Below are 22,857 nucleotides of genomic sequence, written 5' to 3'. Positions count from 1 at the left end.
TGAGGTCCTTGCAATGTTCACTTCGATACATTTTTGGTTGTCAGTCAAACTTGTGGGAACAAATCGCGAATTCAATTTATGAAGGCCCAAACTCTCAGTTAAAATGTTGTGCACAGTTTTGGAATCCCCAATTCATCTTCAATCAATCTCGTGGACGATTTCACATTTTCTTTGATGAAATCATGCACTTTTTGGATGTTAACTTTGCTCAGTCCAGTTTTTGGACGGCCTGGTTTTTGACGTTCTCAAGCGGCTCACGACCACTTTGAAATCGCTTAAACCACTCGTAAACTCTGGTATGGGATAAGCATTCATCACTGTATGCTTTTTAAAGCATTTGATGTGTTTCAGTAAAACTTTTACCAAATTTAACACAAAAGTCAATCGCGACTCTCTGTTTGAAACTAATTTTCCAACCGTTCATCAAAACACACCACTCTTGGCACTAGAACTCAGCTTCTAATGAAACAAATGTCATAAACAGTTGACACAACACTAATGAAGGTTGCCGCTTTCAACAACAAAAAAAAGATACAACAGCTGGTGCCACTAGTTTCTTCTATTTTCGAAAAGTTTGGTTTCTTTTTGGACAGAGGGTATAACATGGATAAGGGGATGGCTGACTGACATATCAAAAAGTAGTATATGGGTGATGTGAGTTTGCAAGATTTAAGGTAACCAGTAGTGTACCAAAAGGATCAGTCCTTGGTCCAGTGTTATTCAATCTGTACATTAATGACAGTGGAAAGAATCTGACTGACAATATACAGCTATTTGCTGATGATGCAAATATAGATAGGGTAATCAGGAATGCAGCTGATATGCATAGAATGATCTGAATATGCTGGAATTGTGGCATTTGAAAATGGCTATCAATTCAATGTTATTAAATGTAAAGTTATGCACATCATTCAAATTATATATCCAATGTCATTATATTAGTGGGATTATGTTAGAAGAAACTGATCAGGCTAAGGATCATGGAGTTTTAGTTGATAGGAAATTGTAGTTCAAGGACCATATAACAAAGATTGCAAATACAATTTAGAGGATAATTGCAACTGAAACAAACTTTGACATATAATAAGAATGCCATAGGCAAAATGGCCTATGGCATTCAGGAGAAAGAGGGATGATATGATTGCAACTTACAAACTTCTGAAAGGGTCATACAGGATTTCAGCTGGTGGAATTTTTCATTTTATGGAGGGTGGATAAAGGACATCCTTGAAAGCTGAGAATGAATGCTTTCAAGAAATGGATAAGACATAGATTTTTCTTTTATAGAGTTATGCATGATTGGAATGGATTGCCATTGGATGTTGTGTATGTGCAAATGAATTCAAGAACAAGAGTGACAGCTGGTGTGTGTGTGTAGTACATAGCCTCCCTTAATAAGACTAATACTAATAGCTCTCTACAGAGCAGAAACTTGAACTTTAAAAAGAAGTAGAGAGAGAAAATAAAATAAACAGATATCATTGGATAGAACATGAGTAATGCACAAGTGCTGCAAGATTTGAATATCCCTAATTCAACAATTCTTAACACAGTTAAAAATCATCAACTCCATTAGTTTGGCCACACTGTGCAAATGCAACGACATACAGACTTTCTTGTCTGGTGTTTGAGGACACTACAAAGAGTTTAAGGCCCAATGGAAAACCAAAATTAACGTGGTAGTTCCAGGGCTTTAAGAACTGCATTGGACTTTCAAAGCTTTTAACATATGAAAAGTGGAAAGAGCTTGTTTTGGACAGAGAAAGGTAGAAGTCTCTTATTCATGAAGGACTTGATCCATCTTGAGGATGGAAGAGGAAAAATAAAGAAGATACCAATTACCTGCCATATTTTATCATGAAATGCTTTGATTCATTGATAGCTTGGGCTCATTATCAGTGAAAACATAAAGGATAAGGACTGGCTACCCATCTGTCTTCAAAAAATATTCATTAGGGCTAAAGGACCTTTGTGTACTCCTTTTTGGAGAAATGTTTTTCTCTAACTTTATTTAATGTTAGATAATGAGTAATCTTAGAAACATGCTATGCCATTTATTAGGATTTTTATTATGCTGTATTACTGTTCTGGAGAGTGCTGTGAGTTCTTTTTTTAAGGAAACCTACTCCTTAGTATGGGTAGGTTTCCTGAAATGGTTTACAGCAATGTCTGCAGTTTAAAAAGTGAAGGCATCTGAGAAGTTCTATTTGTTTTTGATGTTTAAGGAAAGGATATTATTTTTAAGGAGTATTAAAGACGTATTCACAAAATTCCAGCCGTGAAGGACAAACATGTTTTTTCTTGCTTTATTATTATGGTTATATGATTATTATTATTGTTTTTCACCTTTTATTTATTCATGCTCTGTAACTCAGTCAATAACAATGATTCCCTTTGGTTGGAAACTTCTAGGAAGTGAACAATCTTTATAAGGGCTTTTCATTTCTTGAAATTTCAGGTTTTTAATCCTTCAAAACTGGCAAGAGAACATATAGTTTACAGATAAAAATACATTAAAACCAACAGTAATATACCAGTTTGATAAAAAATATAATGCTTACCTCACAGGCATATTGACATATATTTGTTTTTTTGAAATCCCATGAAAGGTCAATAACCTATAGCACATTTGCGACCATAGATAATCTAAGGGTTAATGCTGCTCTTGAAACCAAGCATGCAACTTTTTCATACCTCTTTGAAGCCTCCAAATAAGAAGAATGGTGGTCAAAAAACAAATTATTTATGTTAAGATATTCAACAATCATACCACAGTGGGATGTAACCCTCATAGCCAGTTGGCTGAAGGGCAGAGACACCATTCACTAAGCCAACCAGGTCTGCATTCATTTGCATTTACTGAACTATCGAATGTATTCCAACTATGAACTCATTGCTTTTCATTTAAAATTATGATCATGCTTAGTAAGATGCAATGCTATAAACAAGACTTGCAAACCATGTATTATGATGAACAGAAAAAGTCAAAATAGTGAAATTTTTGGGGGGGGAGGAGTGGGGATGGCTTTTTATTATATATAAAAACGTTTATTTTTTTTAAAAAAAACTAGAGTAAAAAAATATCTGGCCATTTCATAAGTAGAGTCATTTCTCTCTCTTCTATGGTCTGTGAATTACTCAAAATGGCCTACACGGCATCATTAACATTACTGGCTGTCATGTATATTACAGGTTTGTGTGTGTTTAGTTTCATATACATCTTTCTATTCACATTAATTTCATTAATTAGTGTTATTGTATTATATTCTTCTTCTAATGTTTCTAATTTATATAAATTCATTCCTTCAGATAAAGGGTCAAAGCTGTATAACTGAGAGGAGACATCCACATAATCTTTAAAGGAATGCGGAGAACCTACCAGGGCTTCTAACCTAATGTCCAATCCTCACCCTCTCGTGGTGCACCCTGTTGGGTATCTACTTGGATACTGAACAAACGAGAATGGGGTGGCAATTTGGGATTTAGCCAACCAAATTGTATTCTTACTGGTTAAACCAAAATAAAAAAAATGATGGTACAACATGACAAAACTTCATGCCGGCTGGGACGTCACCCGGTTAAACAAGGCCCCCGTTGTTTTCGCCGGGGAACCAGGGCGAACAACAAAAAGTCAGCTACTGGAACAAATCTGAAAACAAATAACAACTCAACATCACCAGAGTTAAAGATCGGTACTATCAACATAAGAAGCCTGAATGGCAAAGAAATGAAGCTAGCTGAGGAATTAGATAAGTACCAGATCGACATAATAGGGGTGACTGAAACAAAAAAGACCAAAACTGGTGAGATCTCTCTGAGCAATAAATACAAAATGCTATATTCAGGCAATGACAATCAAGGAAAAGAAGGAGTAGCCATAGTATTCAACACAAAATACGAGGCTAATCTTCTTGAAAGGCAGTCAGTCTCAAGTAGTGAGAATGGGGAACTGGACAATGAGACTTATTTGTGCCTATGGTCCCACAGATTGTTCTACTAAGGTAGAAGTGGAGGAATTTTTTGAAGCTTTAGAAAAAGCAACTGACACAATGAAAAAGGAAAAGTTGGTCCTTGTTGGGGATCTAAATAGCAGAGTAGGAAATGATTGTGAGACATACAAAAATATTTTGGGAAAATTTGGAGAAAAGAGCAAAGCTAATAATAATGGCAAATATCTGTTGGATTTCTGCTCAGGACATGGACTGGTTATTACTAACACCATGTTCCAATATAAAATGCGCACAAATTCACATGGAGAAAAGAGGCAAGGAATAAGAAAAGTCTCATTGACTATGTTACTGTTGATAGTGATGTTTTCTCCCTAGTTCAGGACACCAGAGTGTACAGAGGATTTGAAATTGGAAGTGATCACTATTATCTTGAGCAGGATAAAAATTGAATTTCATACTGAAAAGAATGACATGTAAGAAAGTTTTAAAGCGAATAAAAGTTGAGCAACTCTCAGATGTGAACTATAGACTAAAATACACAAAGATTATTGAAGAAAAAATGAAAGAGTTTGAGAACAGGAATCAAACCTTGGAGATTCAGTGGCAAACTCTGAAGAAAACATTGATTGATTCAGGCAGAGAGGCATGTGGTGAGGTTGTCTGCAAGGATAAAAAAATCAGAACTCCCTGGTGGACATAGGAAGTTAAAGAGGCAGTGAAGGAAAAGAAGAAAGCATATCAAAAGTTTCTGTCAAATAAGTCAGCTTGTGCTCTTAGAGAATATAGAGACAAATGCAAGAATGCTAAACACTGTGTAAAATTAGCTAAACAAAAGGTCATGGGAGGACTTTGGCAAGAATAGAGAAAATAAATATCAAGAAGGTGGCAAAATATTTTGGAGGTTGTTGAAGAAGCTTAGGAATAGAGGAAAGAGTGCTGTAAAAGGAGTAAGAGATGATAAAGGTGACATGAAAATGGGAGAAAAAGATTTCCTTGAAGTATGGAGTAATTACTTTGAAAAACGGCTAAATGAAACAAGCAGTGATGATAGCACAGTGGTAAAAAACACTGGCCAGGCATGCAGTCAGGAATACATATCCATACTTGAAGTAGAAAAAGCCATCAAAGGCTTGAAATGTGGAAAGGCAGCAGGAGTAGATTATATTCGATCAGAAATGCTTAAGTATGGTGGTATAAGAGTCTTACAGTGGCTGCACTGCATAGTTCAGAAAGCCTGGACAGAGGGACGAATTCCCGATGATTGGAGTAGAGCTCTCATAGTACCAATATATAAAAAGGGAAATAAAACTGAATGTGAGAATTACAGAGGTATTTCCCTACTGAGTGTTCCTGGCAAGATCTATGCAAGTATACTTGAGAAACGGTTGAGAAGAATTGTAGAAGAATAGCTTGGTGAAGAACAACCTGGATTCAGGCCAAATAGAGGCTGTCAGGATCAGATCTTCACTTTATGACAAATAGTTGAGAAAGCATGGGAATATAACAGAGATCTGTATTTAAGTTTTGTCGATTTGGAAAAGGCATATGACAAGGTGCCAAGAGAGAGAGAGAAGCTATTCAATAAGCTGCAGTTATATGGTGTCAATGGGGGGCATTATATCAAGCAATACTTAGTCCTTATTTGAGTTGTAAGTCAGCAGTTAGAATTGAAGGAAGTACAGGAAGATGGTTTAATGTAAAATCTGGTGTGAGACAAGGATGTACATTATCCCCTCTGTTATTCATTATCTATATGGATCACATTATGAAGGAAAGTGGTATTAAACATGATATCAAAATTGGAGATGTTAATGTCGGCTCTTTTCTTTATGCGGATGATGTTATACTTTAAATAAATCTGCTACAAGTCTGCAAGATTCTCTGATTAAAATTGAACAGCTGTTGTAATAGATATGGTATGAAGGTCAGCAATAAAAAGACAAAGACAATGAAAATAGGCAGAATGATTGAAAATGTCAACTGTGTTGTGAATGGAGAACCTGTGGAACAAGTAAACCATTTCAGCTACTTAGGCACAATTTTTACTGAAGATGGTAAATTAAATAAAGAAATAGACAACAGAATCAGCAAAGCTGGTATGGTGGGAAGTCAATTGAATAAATTCATATGGAATAAGAGAGAAATTAGTCGGAACACTAAATTAGCTGTATACAAGACAGTGTTCAAACTGATTTTAACTTATGGATATGAGAGGTGGGTCAGAAGTAAAACACTAGACTAGAGACTGCAGATATGAGAGTCCTGAGAAAGATTATAGGCATGAACAGATGGCATCAATGGCAATATCATATTAAAAACGAGGATATTAGGAAAGAACTTGACATTGTCAACATCCAGGAATGCATTAGCAGAGCTAATCTCAGGTAGTATGGTCACTTAAACAGAATGGGCGAGGAAAGATTAGCAAAACAAGTGTTCTCTGTCAGGTTGGCAGCAAAACGACCCAGAGGAAGACCAAGATATAGGTGGATTGATGCGGTACAAAGTGCCTTAGACGATAGAAATATAAGATCTGATAATGTTGGAGTCTTGACAAGTATTGGAGGAAAATTGTAGATAGGAAGGTAGTAATGATGTAATTTTTGTCATGTAGTACTATCATATCCTGTACACCCCTTGAGGGTACGTGGCAGGAATTTGATGATGATGATGAGATAATTCTTGGTTCTTCATTTTCTACATTATTTTCAGCCCCAACAATAACTGCAGTACTAAAAAAAATATCCTCGAATTAACTAAATTTGTAGTTCTAAAATTACTAGAATATCCATGCATATGCTTATGTCAATATATCCAAAATTAATTTCAACCTGTAATGAAATTTCCACTATATTATTAGCATCTGTATCAAAAATTGGGGCTATATAAAATTTAGGTTATAGAAATTGTAATTTACAGGAAAGCATACATTTTATGCTTTCCTGTAAATTATAGTTCAATGCCTTTTGATAAAAAAAAAATCATTAAAATGTACTTTATCATAAAAGAACTTACCTGCTGGTCAGAATTAGGAAAAAGACAACAGGACATGTAGCTAGTGTGAGTCCCAACTGCTTTTTTCTTTGCTGATACATCTTCTTCAAAGCTAAGAGGGTATACTGTGACCTTATTGTCCAATCCCCTAATAATAAAATGAAAACCTGATCTTCAAGTTTCTTTGTAGATGTTCTGCACAGTTACTGCTATTTCTTATACAGTAAACCCTTGCCGAACGCGGGGGTTACGTCATTAATACATTGAGCGCACAGCAAAATCGCGTTCCATAAAGTTAACTTTCTATGGAAAAAAATGTGTTAGGTATAGTTCAAATTAAGAAAGTATGTATGTATAATTTAAACTAACCTAAATATCGTTGTAATTAAAAGGGAAAAATGAAACAAATGTTAATTGAAAGGATTTTTATTACTGCTTAATAAGTAGGTACATGATACAATTATTTTTTTTTTTAAAAAAAGCTAGTGATTTTTGCTTGGGACAATGACTGACGCAACTCTTTAAAAGTTTCGCAGTAAGGAGTGCAGTTTTTCAATGCCTTTCATAAAGTGTCCTCTTCTTTTTTCATTTGGGTCAATCTCCATTGCAAAATCAGACAGTTCCTGTGCCTTTTTTAACAATTCATTTAACTTCTTGTAAGTTAAAGGCGCTTTATCTTCTTCTTCACTATCGCTGCTTTCACTGTCGGCTGTTATTACAAGATCATCGAATTCCTCATTCGTCATTTCTCGATTAATTCTTTGACTTCTCCTTCTTGCATATCTGAAAATCCTTTGCTGCCAACTGCTTTTGCAATTTGTACGATTTCTTTGGCTTCATTTTCAATTGATGGAAATCCTTTAAAATTGTTGACAACGTCTGGCCAGAGCTGATGCCAGTTTAATCATTTCTATGCAGTGGCTTATGTTGAATCGCTTCCAAAATGCCATTAGCATGTCGTCCTTTCCTTCGTCTAGTGCTTTATTTGCAGAGGTGTAAACATGCCTGACATAATAGGCTTTGAATGTTTTTATGATCCCTTGATACATTGGTTGGATTAAGAAAGTGGTATTAGGTGGGAGGAATAAAACCTCTACATTTGAATGCAATGTTGTGAGGGCTTCAGCATGGTGTCCTGGAGCATTATCGAGAATTAGGAGAACTTTAAAGCATAGGTTTTGCTGTTCTAAGCAATGTTTACCTTCTTTAACGAATGAATTTTCAAACCAGTTATTAACCCCTTAATGTACCAATCAAAAATCAGAAAGTGGTAGTTTTTCTGCCAATTTTTTGGGCGAGTTTTGGGCGAGGGTAATTTGCTGGATCAAATTCATCATTATTTGAAAAATAATGATGAATTTGTGCAAACGTAAACGAAATAGCCGATACACACCGTTGGCAACTTTTCTCGGCTGAAAGGAAATAGGCACAAGATTGTCTAGCATCTATATTCGGTTGTATTTATATGTGAAACCAAAATGCAAAATCTATTTTGGTGCAATAAACAAAAGATGTTTCACAGATGTCTTTGTATGTTAAGGGGTTAAAGAGGGCTTTTGTTACCCAAGCTTTTCTATTCCACTTCCACACAACGGGCAATTGCTCAAAATTTTTTCCCTGCAATGCACGAGGCATTTTAGATTGATAAATGAGCAGAGGCTTGCACTTGAAGTCGCCTGATGCATTTCCACAAAAAAGCAAAGTGAGTCTATCCTTAAAAGCTTTAAAACCTGGGGCAACCTTTTGTGTCTTTGTGATGTAGGTTCGTTGTCCCATTCGCTTATAAAATAGGCCCGTCTCATCCGCATTGAAAACTTGTTGCAGAACGTAACCCCTCTCTTCAATGAATTTCAAAAATTTGGGGTTTGAATTTCTCTGCTACTTCCTTATCTGCAGAGCCAGCTTCTCCCTGCAGCTTTACATTGTGCAAATTAAAACGACGCTTAAAGTTTTCAAGCCAACCTTTGCTTGCTTGAAAGTCAATTTTCTCTGACGATTGGCCATCTTTATTTAAAACGAAAGAAAACAAATCTAAAGCTTTGTTTCAAATAGCACCACCATCCACAACTGAGCCTTTTTCGTTTACTTGATTATCAATCCAAGCTATTAATATTTTTTTCATCTTTTCCAATTGCAGAATTCTTCTTGAAACTTGAGCAACCTTTGCTGAAGTATCGCCTGAAGCTTTGACACTAGACCGAATCTTTTCTTCATTCTCCCGTATTGTTCTTATGCTTGATTCGTTTATAGCTAGTTCTCTTGCAAGAGATGAAACACATGTACCATTTTTTCAACTTACCTAAAATTTCAATTTTCTGAGATAATGTCAAAACTTTGCATCTTTTTGCTGCTTTATTGTCTTTATTCTTCCTCTTAGATGTCATATTGAATTTTTGAAATTAAAAGAAATACAAATGCAAAAGGAGAAGAGGATAAACACATAAATACGTGATTACAGCTCTGCTAGCGTGAGTGAAATGATCGCAACTCGGCCTAGGTCACTCAGCTAGCGGGCAGTGCCAAGCAGAGTTGCTGGCCAACGCTCTGCAGTGTACAGCATATGAATGAAATTCTAGCGTTGGACAAATTTAATGGAAACGATTAAGATAACGCATATGTGCAAAATCGTGTTCTGCAAATCCGCGCTCGGCAAGGGTTTACTGTATGTTCAATAACTGCCGTAATAAATCTGGTATCAAAATTAGCAATAAAAAGAATCAAAATAGGCAAAAATAATTAAAACATCAACTATACCCCAAAGAGAACCTATAGAACAAGTAAAACATTTCAGCTATTTAGGCACAATTTTTAGTGAAGATGGTAAATTTAATATGGAAATAGACAACGAAATCAGCAAAGCTTGTATGATAGGAAGCCAACTGAATAAGTTTGTATGGAATAAGAGAGAACTTAGTCAAAACACTAAACTAGTTATATACAAGACAGTGTTCAAACTAGTTTTAACAAATGAATGTGAGAGTTGGGTTAGAAATAAAACATTGGCTGAAGACAAACCACAGAAACTGAGAAAGATTAGGAGAGTGAACAGATGGAAGTATCATAATAAAAATAAAATATTAGGAAAGAACTTGACTATGGTACGGTCACTTAAACAGAATAGAAGAGGAAAGGCTAGCAAAACAAGTCTTTTTTTTGCTAGGATGACAAGAAAAAGATGCAAAGGAAGACCAAGATCTAAGTAGATTATATAGTATAAAGTGCTTAGAAGAGCCAAATATAAGATCTGATAATATTGGGGTTCTGAGAGAGAACAGATCAATTTGAAGAAAAATTGTCAACAGATAGTAATGATGTACTCATGCTGTCATTCATGAAATTAGTACAATGTGTGTGTATGTGTGAGAGAGAGATTATCCATTATCTAGCAAACTGAATGTGACTGACATTCAGGAACATCTTTATATTTTTAAAGATGAAAACAAAATCCTAGCTTCGATTTTGAGAAAAGAATGGAATCTGCCATGATATATCTGATCTTTTTAGAGAAATGAAATTCATGTGCTGAAAAACTGGTACTTATTATGAACTTTTCAAAACAAGTCTAAAAGCAGTTTTGTTGCATAACAGTAATGAAAAGGTTTTCCATCTCTCTCTCTCACACAGACACACACTATATGTGAAGAAGATTGTTAAATATACAGCCAATTCGATGGAAGTAATGATATAAAAGACCCATATCTGCAAATGTCCAATCTGCATATAGGACAGACAGTAATGAAATGATGGGAAATAATGTCAACAAAATATGGTTTCCTGAAAAGCTTTTATACCAGAAAGAAAGAACTGTTGACCACAAGAAAATATTTCTATCACAGCCACATCTCAGTGGCTGTGATACATTCCAGTACCTAAAATTTCTAAGAAACATCAAAGCCAATTTAAGGTATATTTCTTGAAACCTCAAATTAGGGAAGTATTAAAAGATGAAAACTTCAAAATATGAAAAATAGAGTTAAAAATAAAGCTGAAAATTATAAAGAGCAAGCTAATTAACTTCTAAAGTAGTAACACAGCATGGGGAGCCACTGAAAATTCACTCATTTCATCCAGACTTCTTTTCTCACAACCCTGATGCTCTGAGTGTCAAGCAGGGGAAACAGTTCTAACAGGTAACATGGTATTGGGCAACAATGAAAAATGAAATGCTAGTGTGACAGTAGACTGCTGTTCTTCAAAACACACACAAAAGTACTTATAAGAACTTGTAATATAAGCATTGTTAAATTTGTGGGTAATTTGCACATTCTGTTACTTAATGTAAGCATAGTAAAGTATACACATCATCATTAATTTCCTGATATGTACCCTAAACAGGTCAACAATTTTCTTTGAAATTAGTCTATTACTTGTCAACAATCCAATGCTGTCATATCTAACATTTTCTTCTTCAAATGCACTGAATCAATCCACCTAGATCTTGGTCTACCTCTGGATCTCCTTCTTGCCATCAAACACCTATTTTACTACCATTTCCTCTTCCATTCTGTTTAAGCAGCCATACCACCTAATATTAGATCTGCTCACACATTCTTGAATGTTTACAATGTCAAGATCCTTACATATAGCTATTATTAATTTAGTTAGAGAATACTGGAGATTTACACTGGATGTATTCAGGGATACATCATCATCATCTACATAAAGCAAAGAGTTAAGCATGATATCCCCAATTCTTATATCAGGTTTAATGCCACTTTCTTTAATAATGCAATCATACAGACAATGAATAAGAGCAGAGATGATGTGCATCCTTGTCTTACCCCTGATTTTGCATCAAACCATCTTCCTATATTTCCTTCAATTCTAACTGCTGAATTACAACTGAAATATAGACCATGCATTGCTTTGCATTATGTTCCACTTACCCCATATAAATGTAATGTTTTGAAAGCTTTTCTCTAGGCACCTTGTTGTATGCCTTTTCCAGATCTACAAAACTTAAGCACAGATCCTTATCATATTAGTATGATTCCTCAGCTACTTGTTATAAAGTGAAAATCTGATCTTGGCAGTCTATTTGGCCTGAACCCAGGTTGTTCTCCAAATTTCTCTTCCTCAATTTTTCTTACCTCTTCTCAAGTATGCATAAGTCTTATCTGGAACACTCAGTAGGGAAATTCTTCTATAATTCTCACATTCAGCTTTATTCCCCTTTTTGTATATGAGAACTATGAGATCTCTACTCCAAACATCTGGAATTCGACCTTCTGACCGAGCACTTTGAATTATACAGTGTAGCCACTGCAAAACTTTTATACCACTGTATTTGAGCATGTCTGATTAAATATCATTCACTCCAGCTGACTTTCCACATTTCATATTTTTGATGGCTTTTTCTACCTCAAGTATCAATATGTACTCCTATTTGCATTCCTCTTGAAATTTTCTACTACTGTTTTTGTCACTGATTGTTTCATTTAACAGTCTTTTAAAGTAATACCCCGGACATCTAGGATATCTCTATCTTCAGTTTTCATATCATCTTTGATTCCTTTTACAGTATTCTTTCTTCCATTTATAGCTTCCAGAACATTTTGCTGCCTTCCTGATAATTACCTTCTATATTCTTACCAAAGTCTTCCCATGACTTCTGCTTAGGTATTTTTACACAGTTTAGATCTCTTACATCTTTCACTATATTCTTGTAAGTCAACTGTCAACTTTGCTAGGAACTTTTGGTATAGTTGGTATAGTTTCTTCTTATCCAGAACTGCTTCTCTAATATTTTGGGTCCACCATAGTGTTCTTATTTTTCTATCTTGCCTACTTCACCACATACCTCTCTAAGCTAAATCACGGTTTTCTTGAGAGTTTGCCACTGTGACTCCAAGGTCTAATTCATGTTTTCAAACTGTTACATTTTATCTTCAGTAATGTTCATAAATAGTTGAGTCTACAGTTTACCTGTAGAAGTTGCTCAACTTGAATTCTTTTTAAAACTTCATTACATACATACATAAAAATAAATGATGGTCACTTCCAATTTCAAATCCTCTGTACACTCTTATATCCTCTACCAGCATGAAGATATCACTATCAACACTGACAATCAATGCAGCATTTATTTATTTATTTTGTCTTCTCTGGACATGAATTTGTGCATATCTTTATGTTGTAACATCATCTTAGTACATTAGAACTAAGATGATGTTTACTCATCTTAGAACTAACTAACATGACTGTGTCCTCAGCAGATACTATTATTATTAGCCTTGCCCTTTTCTCCAAATTTTCCCCAAAAGGTTCCAAATATGCCTTGAGTTACTTAAGGGTCAAAGCTAAATAACCAGAAGGTGACCTTCACATCACCTTTATGGAATGCAAAAAACTGTCTACAGCTCTTGACCTAATGTTCAATCTTCATACACACATGGTGTACCTTGTTAATAGTTTCCCACTAAGTACTGAATGAACAAGGATAATTTCGGACTTTGGTCACTAAACTGTACTCTCTACTGGCTTAAACCACAAATACATATGATGGTACAATATGAGTAAAATATGAAAGTACTTGAATTTCATTTTTTTTTATATTTTTTTTTTAAAACTAACAATTGTTTATCATCATCATCATCATCAAATTCCTGCCATGTACCCTCAAGGGGTGTACAGGATATGACAGTACTACATGAAAAAATTACATAATTACTAACTTCCTATCTACAATTTTCCTCCAAATCAGTCTGTTACTTGTCAAGACTCCAACATTATCAGATCTTATATTTCTATCGTCTAAGGCACTTTGTACCGTATCAATCCACCTATATCTTGGTCTTCCTCTGGGTCGTTTTCCTGCCAACCTGGCAGAGAACACTTGTTTTGCTAATCTTTCCTCTCCCATTCTATTTAAGTGACCATACCATCTGAGATTAGCTCTGCTAACGCATTCCTGGATGCTGACAATGTCAAGTTCATTCCTAATATCCTCATTTTTAATATGATATTGATATTGATGCCATCTGTTCACGCCTCTAATCTTTCTCAGAACTCTCATATCTGCGGTCTCTAGTCTTTGGTCAAGTGTTTTACTTCTGACCCAGCTCTCAGATCCATAAGTTAAAATTGGTTTGAACACAGTCTTGTATACAGCTAATTTAGTGTTCCGACTAATTTCTTTCTTATTCCATATGAATTTATTCAATTGACTTCCCACGATACCAGCTTTGCTGATTCTGTTGTCTATTTCTATATTTAGTTTACCATCTTCAGTAAAAATTGTGCCTAAGTAGCTGAAATGTTTTACTTGTTCCACAGGTTCTCCATTCACAACACAGTTGATATTTTCAATGATTCTGCCTATTTTCATTGTCTTTGTCTTTTTATTGCTGACCTTCATACCATATCTATTACAACAGCTATTCAATTTAGTCAGAGAATCTTGCAGACTTGTAGCGGATTTATTTAGAAGTATAACATCATCTGCATAAAGCAAAGAGCTGACATTAACATCTCCAATTTTGATATCAGGTTTAATACCACATTCCTTCATAATGTGATCCATATAGATAATGAATAACAGAGGGGATAATGTACATCCTTGTCTCACACCAGATTTAACATTAAACCATCTTCCTGTACTTCCTTCAATTCTAACTGCTGACTCACAACTCAAATAAAGACTAAGTATTGCTTGATATAATGCCCCATTGATTGACACCATATAACTGCAGCGTATTGAATAGCTTCTCTCTTGGCACCTTGTCATATGCCTTTTCCAAATCGACAAAACTTAAATACAGATCTTTGTTATATTCCCATGCTTTCTCGACTATTTGTCGTAAAGTGAAGATCTGATCCTGACAGCCTCTATTTGGCCTGAATCCAGCTTGTTCTTCACCAAGCTTTTCTTCCACAATTCTTCTCAACTGTTTCTCAAGTATACTTGCATAGATCTTGCCAGGAACACTCAGTAGGGAAATACCTCTGTAATTCTCACATTCGGTTTTATTTCCCTTTTTATATATGGGTACTATGAGAGCTCTACTCCAATCATCGGGAATTCGTCCCTCTGTCCAGGCTTTCTGAACTATGCAGTGCAGCTACTGTAAGACTCTTATACCACCATACTTCAGCATTTCTGGTCGAATATCATCTACTCCTGCTGCCTTTCCACATTTCAAGCCTTTGATGGCTTTTTCTACTTCAAGTATGGACATGTATTCCTGACTGCATGCCTGGTCAGTGTTTTTTTATCACTGTGCTGTCATCACTGCTTGTTTCATTTAGCAGTTTTTCAAAGTAATTACTCCATACTTCAAGGATATCTTTTTCTCCTGTTTTCATTTCACCTTTATCATCTCTAATTTCTTTTACAGCACTCTTTCCTCCATTCCTAAGCTTCTTCAACAACCTCCAGAATATTTTGCCACCTTCTTGATATTTATTTTCTATATTCTTGCCAAAGTCCTCCCATGACTTTTGTTTGGCTAGTTTTACACACTGTTTAGCTTTCTTACATTTATCTCTGTATTCTGTAAGAGTAAAAGCTGACTTATTTGCCAGGAACTTTTGATATGCTTTCTTCTTTTCCTTCACTGCCTCTTTAACTTCCTGTGTCCACCAGGGAGTTCTGATTTTTTTTATCCTTGCACACAACCTCACCACATGTCTCTCTGGCAGAATCAATCAATGTTTCCTTCAGAGTTTGCCACTGAATCTCCAAGGTTTGATTCCTGTTCTCAAACTCTTTCATTTTCTTTTCAATAATATTTCTGTATTTTAGTCTACAGTTCACATCTGAGAGCTGCTCAACTTTTATTCGCTTTAAAACTTTCTTACATGTTATTCTTTTCAATATGAAATTCAATTTTATCCTGCTCAAGACTAAATAGTGATCACTTCCAATTTCAAATCCTCTGTACACTCTGGTGTCCTGCACCAGGGAGAAAACATCACTATCAACAATAACATAGTCAATGAGACTTTTCTTATTCCTAGCCTCTTCTCTCCATGTGAATTTGTGCACATTTTTATGTTGGAACATGGTGTTAGTAATAACCAGTCCATGTCCTGAGCAGAAATCCAACAGATATTTGCCATTATTATTAGCTTTGCTCTTTTCTCCAAATTTTCCCAAAATATTTTTGTATGTCTCACAATCATTTCCTTCTCTACTATTTAGATCCCCAACAAGGACCAACTTTTCCTTTTTCATTGTGTCAGTTGCTTTTTCTAAAGCCTCAAAAAATTCTTCCACTTCTACCTTAGTAGAACCTTCTGTGGGACCATAGGCACAAATAAGTCTCATTGTCCAGTTCCCCATTCTCATATTTGCCCACATTACTCTACTTGAGACTGACTGCCATTCAAGAAGATTAGCCTCGTATTTTGTGTTGAATACTATGGCTACTCCTTCTTTTCCTTGATTTTCATTGCCTGAATATAACATTTTGTATTTATTGCTCAGAAAGATCTCACCAGTTTTGGTCTTTTTTGTTTCAGTCACCCCTATTATGTCGATCTGGTACTTATCTAATTCCTCAGCTAGCTCCATTTCTTTGCCATTCAGGCTTCTTACGTTGATAGTACCGATCTTTAACTCTGGTGATGATGAGTTGGGGTTTGTTTTCAGATTTGTTCCAGTAGCTGACTTTTCGCTGTTCGCCCTGGTTCCCTGGCAAAAACAACGGGGGGCTTGTTTAACCGGGCGACGCCCCAGCCGGCATGAAATTTTGTCATGTTGTACCATCATTTTTTATTTTGGTTTAACCAATAAGAATACAATTTGGTCGGCTAAATCCAAAATTGCCAGCCCATCCTCGTTCGTTCAGTATCAAAGTAGATACCCAACAGGGTGCACCACGAGAAGGTGAGGATTGGACATTAGGTCAGAAGCCCTGGTCGGTTCTCCGCATTCCTTTAAAGGCTATGTGGAGGTCTCCTCTCAGTTATACAGCTTTGACCCTTAAGCACCCGTCAATTGTTTATCACTGAACAATATTAGCCAAGCTTAAGTTCTGGCATACTTGTAACAAAGAACATGAAGATAAAAAAACATTTAAATTCCAATCTAGCTAACAAGCTCAGATGTTGGACATTATTCATAACTTATTTTAAGTATTACCCCACAAAAGTAATTTATAAAAGGATGTTTATTAACTGTTCATATTTTGCTTGATGTCAAACTAGCATCTTCAGAATATAACAACATGTGACAGCAAGTAAGTGAAACAATTCAAACTACATCAAACAAAAGCTTTAAATTATTAATTTGGCACCTTCTGATATTGAATAAAAGAAGTATGACACTTAAGTAGAAGTTGATCTTAAAAGGACAGTGTCCCAACTTTTTGGCAGATTAATGTAACCATATATGTTAAGTGTAAGAGAATGTTTCCTATCCACTGCTGAATAAAACTAGTCTTTCCGACCTGTAACGACTTCTGCATAGCTCACTAGTTTTCTTCCATCTAATCCTGTGTGAATGGGTGTCTTAAGTGTGGTCTGCCAGTCCTGACTCGCCATAATAATGGTATCAAAGGTACTTCTTATGTTCTCCAAATTGGATGTTAACAGATCTTCCTGTTTGTCCATAGTAGGCTGTCACAGGAAACTGCATATACCCCAGGATATTCTAGAGGACGGAGTTTGTCTTTAGGAGAGCAGATTAGAGTTGCTAATTTGACATGTGGTGTTAAGGTTATATTTTATTAGTACTTTGCTATCTTTTCAGATGTACCTCAGATACATGGAATAGGCCCAATGGTATTTTGTTCTTGAATGTCTGAGCCGGTAAAAGTGGGAAGTCCGTGTAATATTTTATCTATTTTTGTGGGAGCTGGAGACATTGGCCCAGAAAGTATGGTGAAGATAGGAGTTCTGTGGATAGAGCAGCCTCATTAGAACAAATAACACTAGTTCTGTGCATAATTTAGAATTCCATATAGTTGGACTGGATGATGTGATTGTTTATGTAGATATCTTCTTGCATAAGTTACTTTTCAATAAATGGAAAAAGATAGTGAACTATCTGAAAGGTGAATCACTAATGTGTCCAGAAAAGGAAAATAGTTATTTGATTCTTTTTCTACTGTGTAGTGAATTTTGGAGTGTTGGCTGTTAGAGGAAATTACAAAAGAATCCATGAAACCAAATGGCAAACATATCATCAATGAAGCATAACCACACTAAGAGTTTGTAAGTAGCTGGAGTAAGTATTTTATTCTATGTAAAAAGTTAGCTAAAGGGTGTGAGGGTAACCCACTGCAGTACCATTAGTTTGTAGATTTTTCCTTGCCCAGTAAAGTAACCTGCATATATAGTAAATTTGAAGAATTCAAAGATATTGAGAGAGCCTATTGGAGGCCTGAAGTAGGTTGAAGAAATTTCATGTTTGGTCTCTTGAGCAGGGTTTCTGGACTATGTAAAAAAATAAATAAAAAATTTCAAAGAATATCTAAAATTGATAAAAATGGGGAAAAAAAATCCTTAGCCCGTCCATAGTACAAATGTACTATAGGTTTACTAATAACTTTGTGGGTGAGAACCACATATATATATAAAGACTTCATTAAATCCAGATTTTCTGTTAGTGATTGTTTATGTAGATATCTTCCTTTGTAAGTTGGCTTTCTTTAAAATAGAAAAATATAATGAACCTCTGAAAGGTGAGTGATTAAAGGCAAACAGTTTTTATTTTTTTTATTATTCTTTTTCTACTGTGAAGTGAATTCTTAGGTATTTCTAACCTAGCTCTTGAATCCATTTGTTAAAACCAGTTTGGATATAGCTAGTTTAGTGCCTTGGCTAATTTCTCTCTTATTCATATAAATTAATTCATTTGACTTCCTACCAAACCTTCTTCTTCTTCTTCTACTACGCGTTATTCCCGCTTCCCATGCAGGGTCCGCGTGTTACTTTAGATGCGACTTCTTGTTAGTACTACTCCCAACCGACCAGTCGCCTGGTCTGCCGCTGGAAGGGGGGGTATATTTTTGACTGTAGAGGCGTATGTTCATGGGTCCGGTTTGCCTGTTTGCGGGATGAAAAACGCCAGATAAACTGGCGGAAAAAAACCCTACTGACCGCACCCAAGACCAGCTAACTTGGCTATGCCTGAGGAAGATCCTCAAATTCCTCACATCTACAACGGGAATCGAACCTGGGACACTCCTTCCCCAGGCATATGGTTGCGAAGCGCAAAGCCACTAGGCTAACCGCGCGGAATTACCAAACCACCTTTGCTAATTCTGTTGTCTATTACCATATTAAATTTGCCATCTTTACTAAAAAAAAAAAAAAATCGTGCTAAATAGCTAAAATATTTTTACTTGTTCTATACATTCTTCATTCAGGATATAGTTGGTGCTTCTGCCTATTTTGAATCTGTCTTTTTATTGCTAATTTTCATTCCAAATTTATTACAGCAGTTATTCGGTCAAGGAATCCAGCAGACTTGTAAAGTCTGCAGGATTCATTGATATAAACTGAATTCAGTACATTTCATTTAGGAGTATAACATCATGTGCATAAAGTGAAGAGCAGAGATCTCCAATTTTTATATCACATTTAATACAACTCTCCTTTGTAATGTGATCCACATAGATCATGAATAACAGTAGAGATAATGTGCACTGTTGTTACACACCTAAACATATCAGACTACACATCAAACCATATTCCTGTACTATCTTCAATTTTAAATGCTCACAACTCAAATAGAGACAATTTGTTACACACCTAACCATATCAAACCATATTCCTGTACCTTCTTCAATTTTAACTGCTCACAACCCAAAAACAATGTACTGCTTGATACAATGTTCCATTTACACCATATAACTATGTTTTGAACAACTTTTCTCTTGACATCTTGTTATATGTCTTTTCCAGATCTACAAAACTTAAATACAGATCCTTGTTATATTCCCATGATCTCTCAACTATTTGTCTTAAAGTGAAAATCTGATCTGACAACCCATATTTGGCTTGAACCCAGCTTATTCCCTTCCCCAATTTATTTTAGCCTCAAAATCAAAAGTCACCTTAAGTTTTGAAATAAGTATGTTCTGTAATTGATATATCATTAAGAGATTGCAGAAGTGTCAGAATCTAATTTTTTGTGTGCTGTTACCTGGTATTTTGCATGCAAGTTCCATGTTTATATATAAACACATATCCTCTCTCAATTAAAAAAAAAAAAGAAAAGTTTATTGGTCAATGCAATGGAAAGTAACCTCAAATTGTAAAACACACTATCCAAAAAATTCTCCTAAATTCCTGGAAATAATGATTTAATGATTCATTGAACAAAATTCCACTTGGTTTATAGTTTTATGCAACTTTTTAATAGACGGCTTACAAATCAAATTAGAATAAAAAACTCAAAAAGGTTATTCACAATGATTCCATTTTGTGAAAACTATGTGTGTGAATAAAAGAATAGGTAGAAGCAATTCTTATATAAAAACATAAAACCATTCTTTGTACTCAATGTATGAACTGCCACCCAAAAATTTCCATTTATAGACTGAATGTTAGAGGTACTTTCAGTTGCCAGTATGACTTATTGGTGCTGGGTATTACTTTATGAGTTGGTTTGATGAGTGTCACCATATTAGCTTGAACAATTATCATCTAAATAAGATTTAGTTGCTCAATTACTTGTGTTTTGCAATTCTCAAAATGAGCAATAAGAAAGATCAGAGTTGCATAAAGAATTATTATTTTTTTTAACTTGGTAAATCTACTTCACTGACCTCGGCAATACTGCAAACAACTTTTACTGGAAAGCTCCACTCACTCATTGCAAACAAAGAAAACCAGACAGATCCAGTCAAACAAAATGATGAATTTTCACTGAATGTGAGGGAGAGGAAGTATCCTTCTGTTGAAAACATAAGACTACAAATCAAGTAGAGTTTTGTTAGAAGCATCATTAAATCGTTATTTCCATGAATTTAGGGTGTCTTTCTTTCAGATGGCATGTTTGCTATATAATTTAAAGAGTATTTCTATTGCACTATATTCTTAGAGGCCAAACCGGTAGCCTACTTGTTAGATTCATCAGGTGTTTAAGGAAAAATGTTCACAAAAATCACCTGAACACACATACAAAACTGATCATGTTATCTTGACTGTAATTCAAATTAACAATTAAGAACATCAAGAAAGTATGCCTGTTGATTGTTTGTATTCTCTGGCCAATTAACACAAACCGCTTGGATACTGCAAGAATATAAGTGTATTTCCCCAGAGGAAAAACTGCCACCTCTGTAACTGACATCCCTATGTTTATAATTTTATGTATGTATGAGAGCTTACACAGAAAAAAGAAGAATTAACATTTCAGTTTGATGTTCAGATGAATCCATAAGTCAATGATTTCCATTAAGCCACTGATCTAACCACAGGAACATTAAATTTGCACAACATCTTTACTAGCCTCTCTGGTATTGTATTCCTCTTATTTCTATTTCATAATTATTTCCACACAGACCTGTATAGCTCTCTTATTAGCTAAAATCAGGGATGTGAAACAAGGGTGAACATTACTCCATGTCACATTCTTACATGTCTAAATAAATCCAGTACAAGTCTGCAGAATTCCTGACCTAACATGAAAGAGGCTGTACCAAATTTGGTCTGAAAATTAGCAACAAAAAAAGCAAAAAGTATTAAAACAGGCAAGAACATCAGTTGCATCCTTAATGGGAAGCACAGAACAAGTAAAACATTTCGACTATTTAGGCACAATTTTTAGTGTAAATGGCAAAAGTCAACAGAATTAGCAAAAAGCTGGTCAAACCACTAAACTAGCTATATACATGACAGTCTTGTATTTCCAACCAATATTAACTTATGGATCTAAGAGCTGGGCTAGAAATAAAACCAGTTTTGAGAAAAATTACAAGTATTAACAGATAGCATCACTGGCAGAATCGCATTAAAAATGAAGATGTTAGAAAGGAACTTGATATTGGGTAGCATTCAGGGATGGGTGAGCAGAGCTAATCTTGGGTGGTATTGTCACTTCATGCCAGTAAAAAAAAAAAAAAAATTTCACATTTGACATCCGTAGATGTCGTATGGTCACTGCCATACCTCACATGGTTTTGGCAAATGATGTCTTCTGCTAGAGTAAGTGGTAGGGTCACAGATTCCCTTTCCACACAAAGTTTGTACGACAATCGCAAACATCCATGCCCATGGCGGGATTTGAACCCACGGCCTCATGGCTGGAGAGCGGACACGCTAACCACTCAGCCAACCAGGCCATCAACTGTTCATGTAATAATATCATAGTATCTTGTACACTTCTTGAAGTTATATATCAAAAGTTTAAACTAAGAGTAATTAACATTTCAGTAATTAACAACTGAGTAATTAATATCACAGGATGTTAATTACCTAGTTGTAATAACTACAGAAAACTGAATAGCAAAATCATTAAGAAATTACATAAAGTTATCTACTTTTGGAATTATTTTTCTATAATCATTCATGGAGATTAATTTGTCCCATAATGGTCTCGCAAATTTTCCTGTAAGCCTGAACATCTTGTCATACTTTAAACTTTTAAAATATTTGAAAAGAAGAAATAAAATATATCTCTAAGTAATACACAAAACCATTCTGACTCATGCAGTACTCACACAAATGGGCAGGAAAATGAAACTACTTTGATATCTATAAATGGAATTTGTTAATATTTTGTTCAGTTAGGTTCTAAGAATGGTGGCCAACCAACCTTTTAACTGCCTTTCCATTTCATCTTATATAAAATGAACAAGGCTGAATATTTAAACAAAAGTCAATATTTACTTTATGATCCCAGATAAAATTAGTAGCTCATACACTATCAAATGGACTTACTGTTCACATGATTAATTAAACATTTGGAATGAAGTATACCTCTAAAAGCTTGCTTGCTTACTACTTCAATAAGTTAAGT

General features: G+C 35.1%; 1 protein-coding gene across 1 annotated transcript in view; it reads right to left on the bottom strand.

Annotated features, from left to right (window-relative positions):
* Positions 1-22,857, bottom strand: part of Gbeta5 (guanine nucleotide-binding protein subunit beta-5) — a 119,793-nt gene that overhangs the window by 47,640 nt on the left and 49,296 nt on the right. Inside the window, exon 5 of the mRNA XM_090404447.1 lies at positions 6,966-7,092. Coding sequence (XP_090260573.1) covers positions 6,966-7,092 — 127 coding nt within the window. The remainder of the gene's footprint in view (positions 1-6,965; positions 7,093-22,857) is intronic.

This window comes from Typopeltis vanoorti, chromosome 14, assembly GCF_054136105.1.
Source record: "Typopeltis vanoorti isolate ZY-2024b chromosome 14, IOZ_Tvanoo_1.0, whole genome shotgun sequence".
Classification (NCBI taxonomy): domain Eukaryota; kingdom Metazoa; phylum Arthropoda; class Arachnida; order Uropygi; family Thelyphonidae; genus Typopeltis; species Typopeltis vanoorti.
This window is presented reverse-complemented; position numbering and strand designations above follow the sequence as displayed.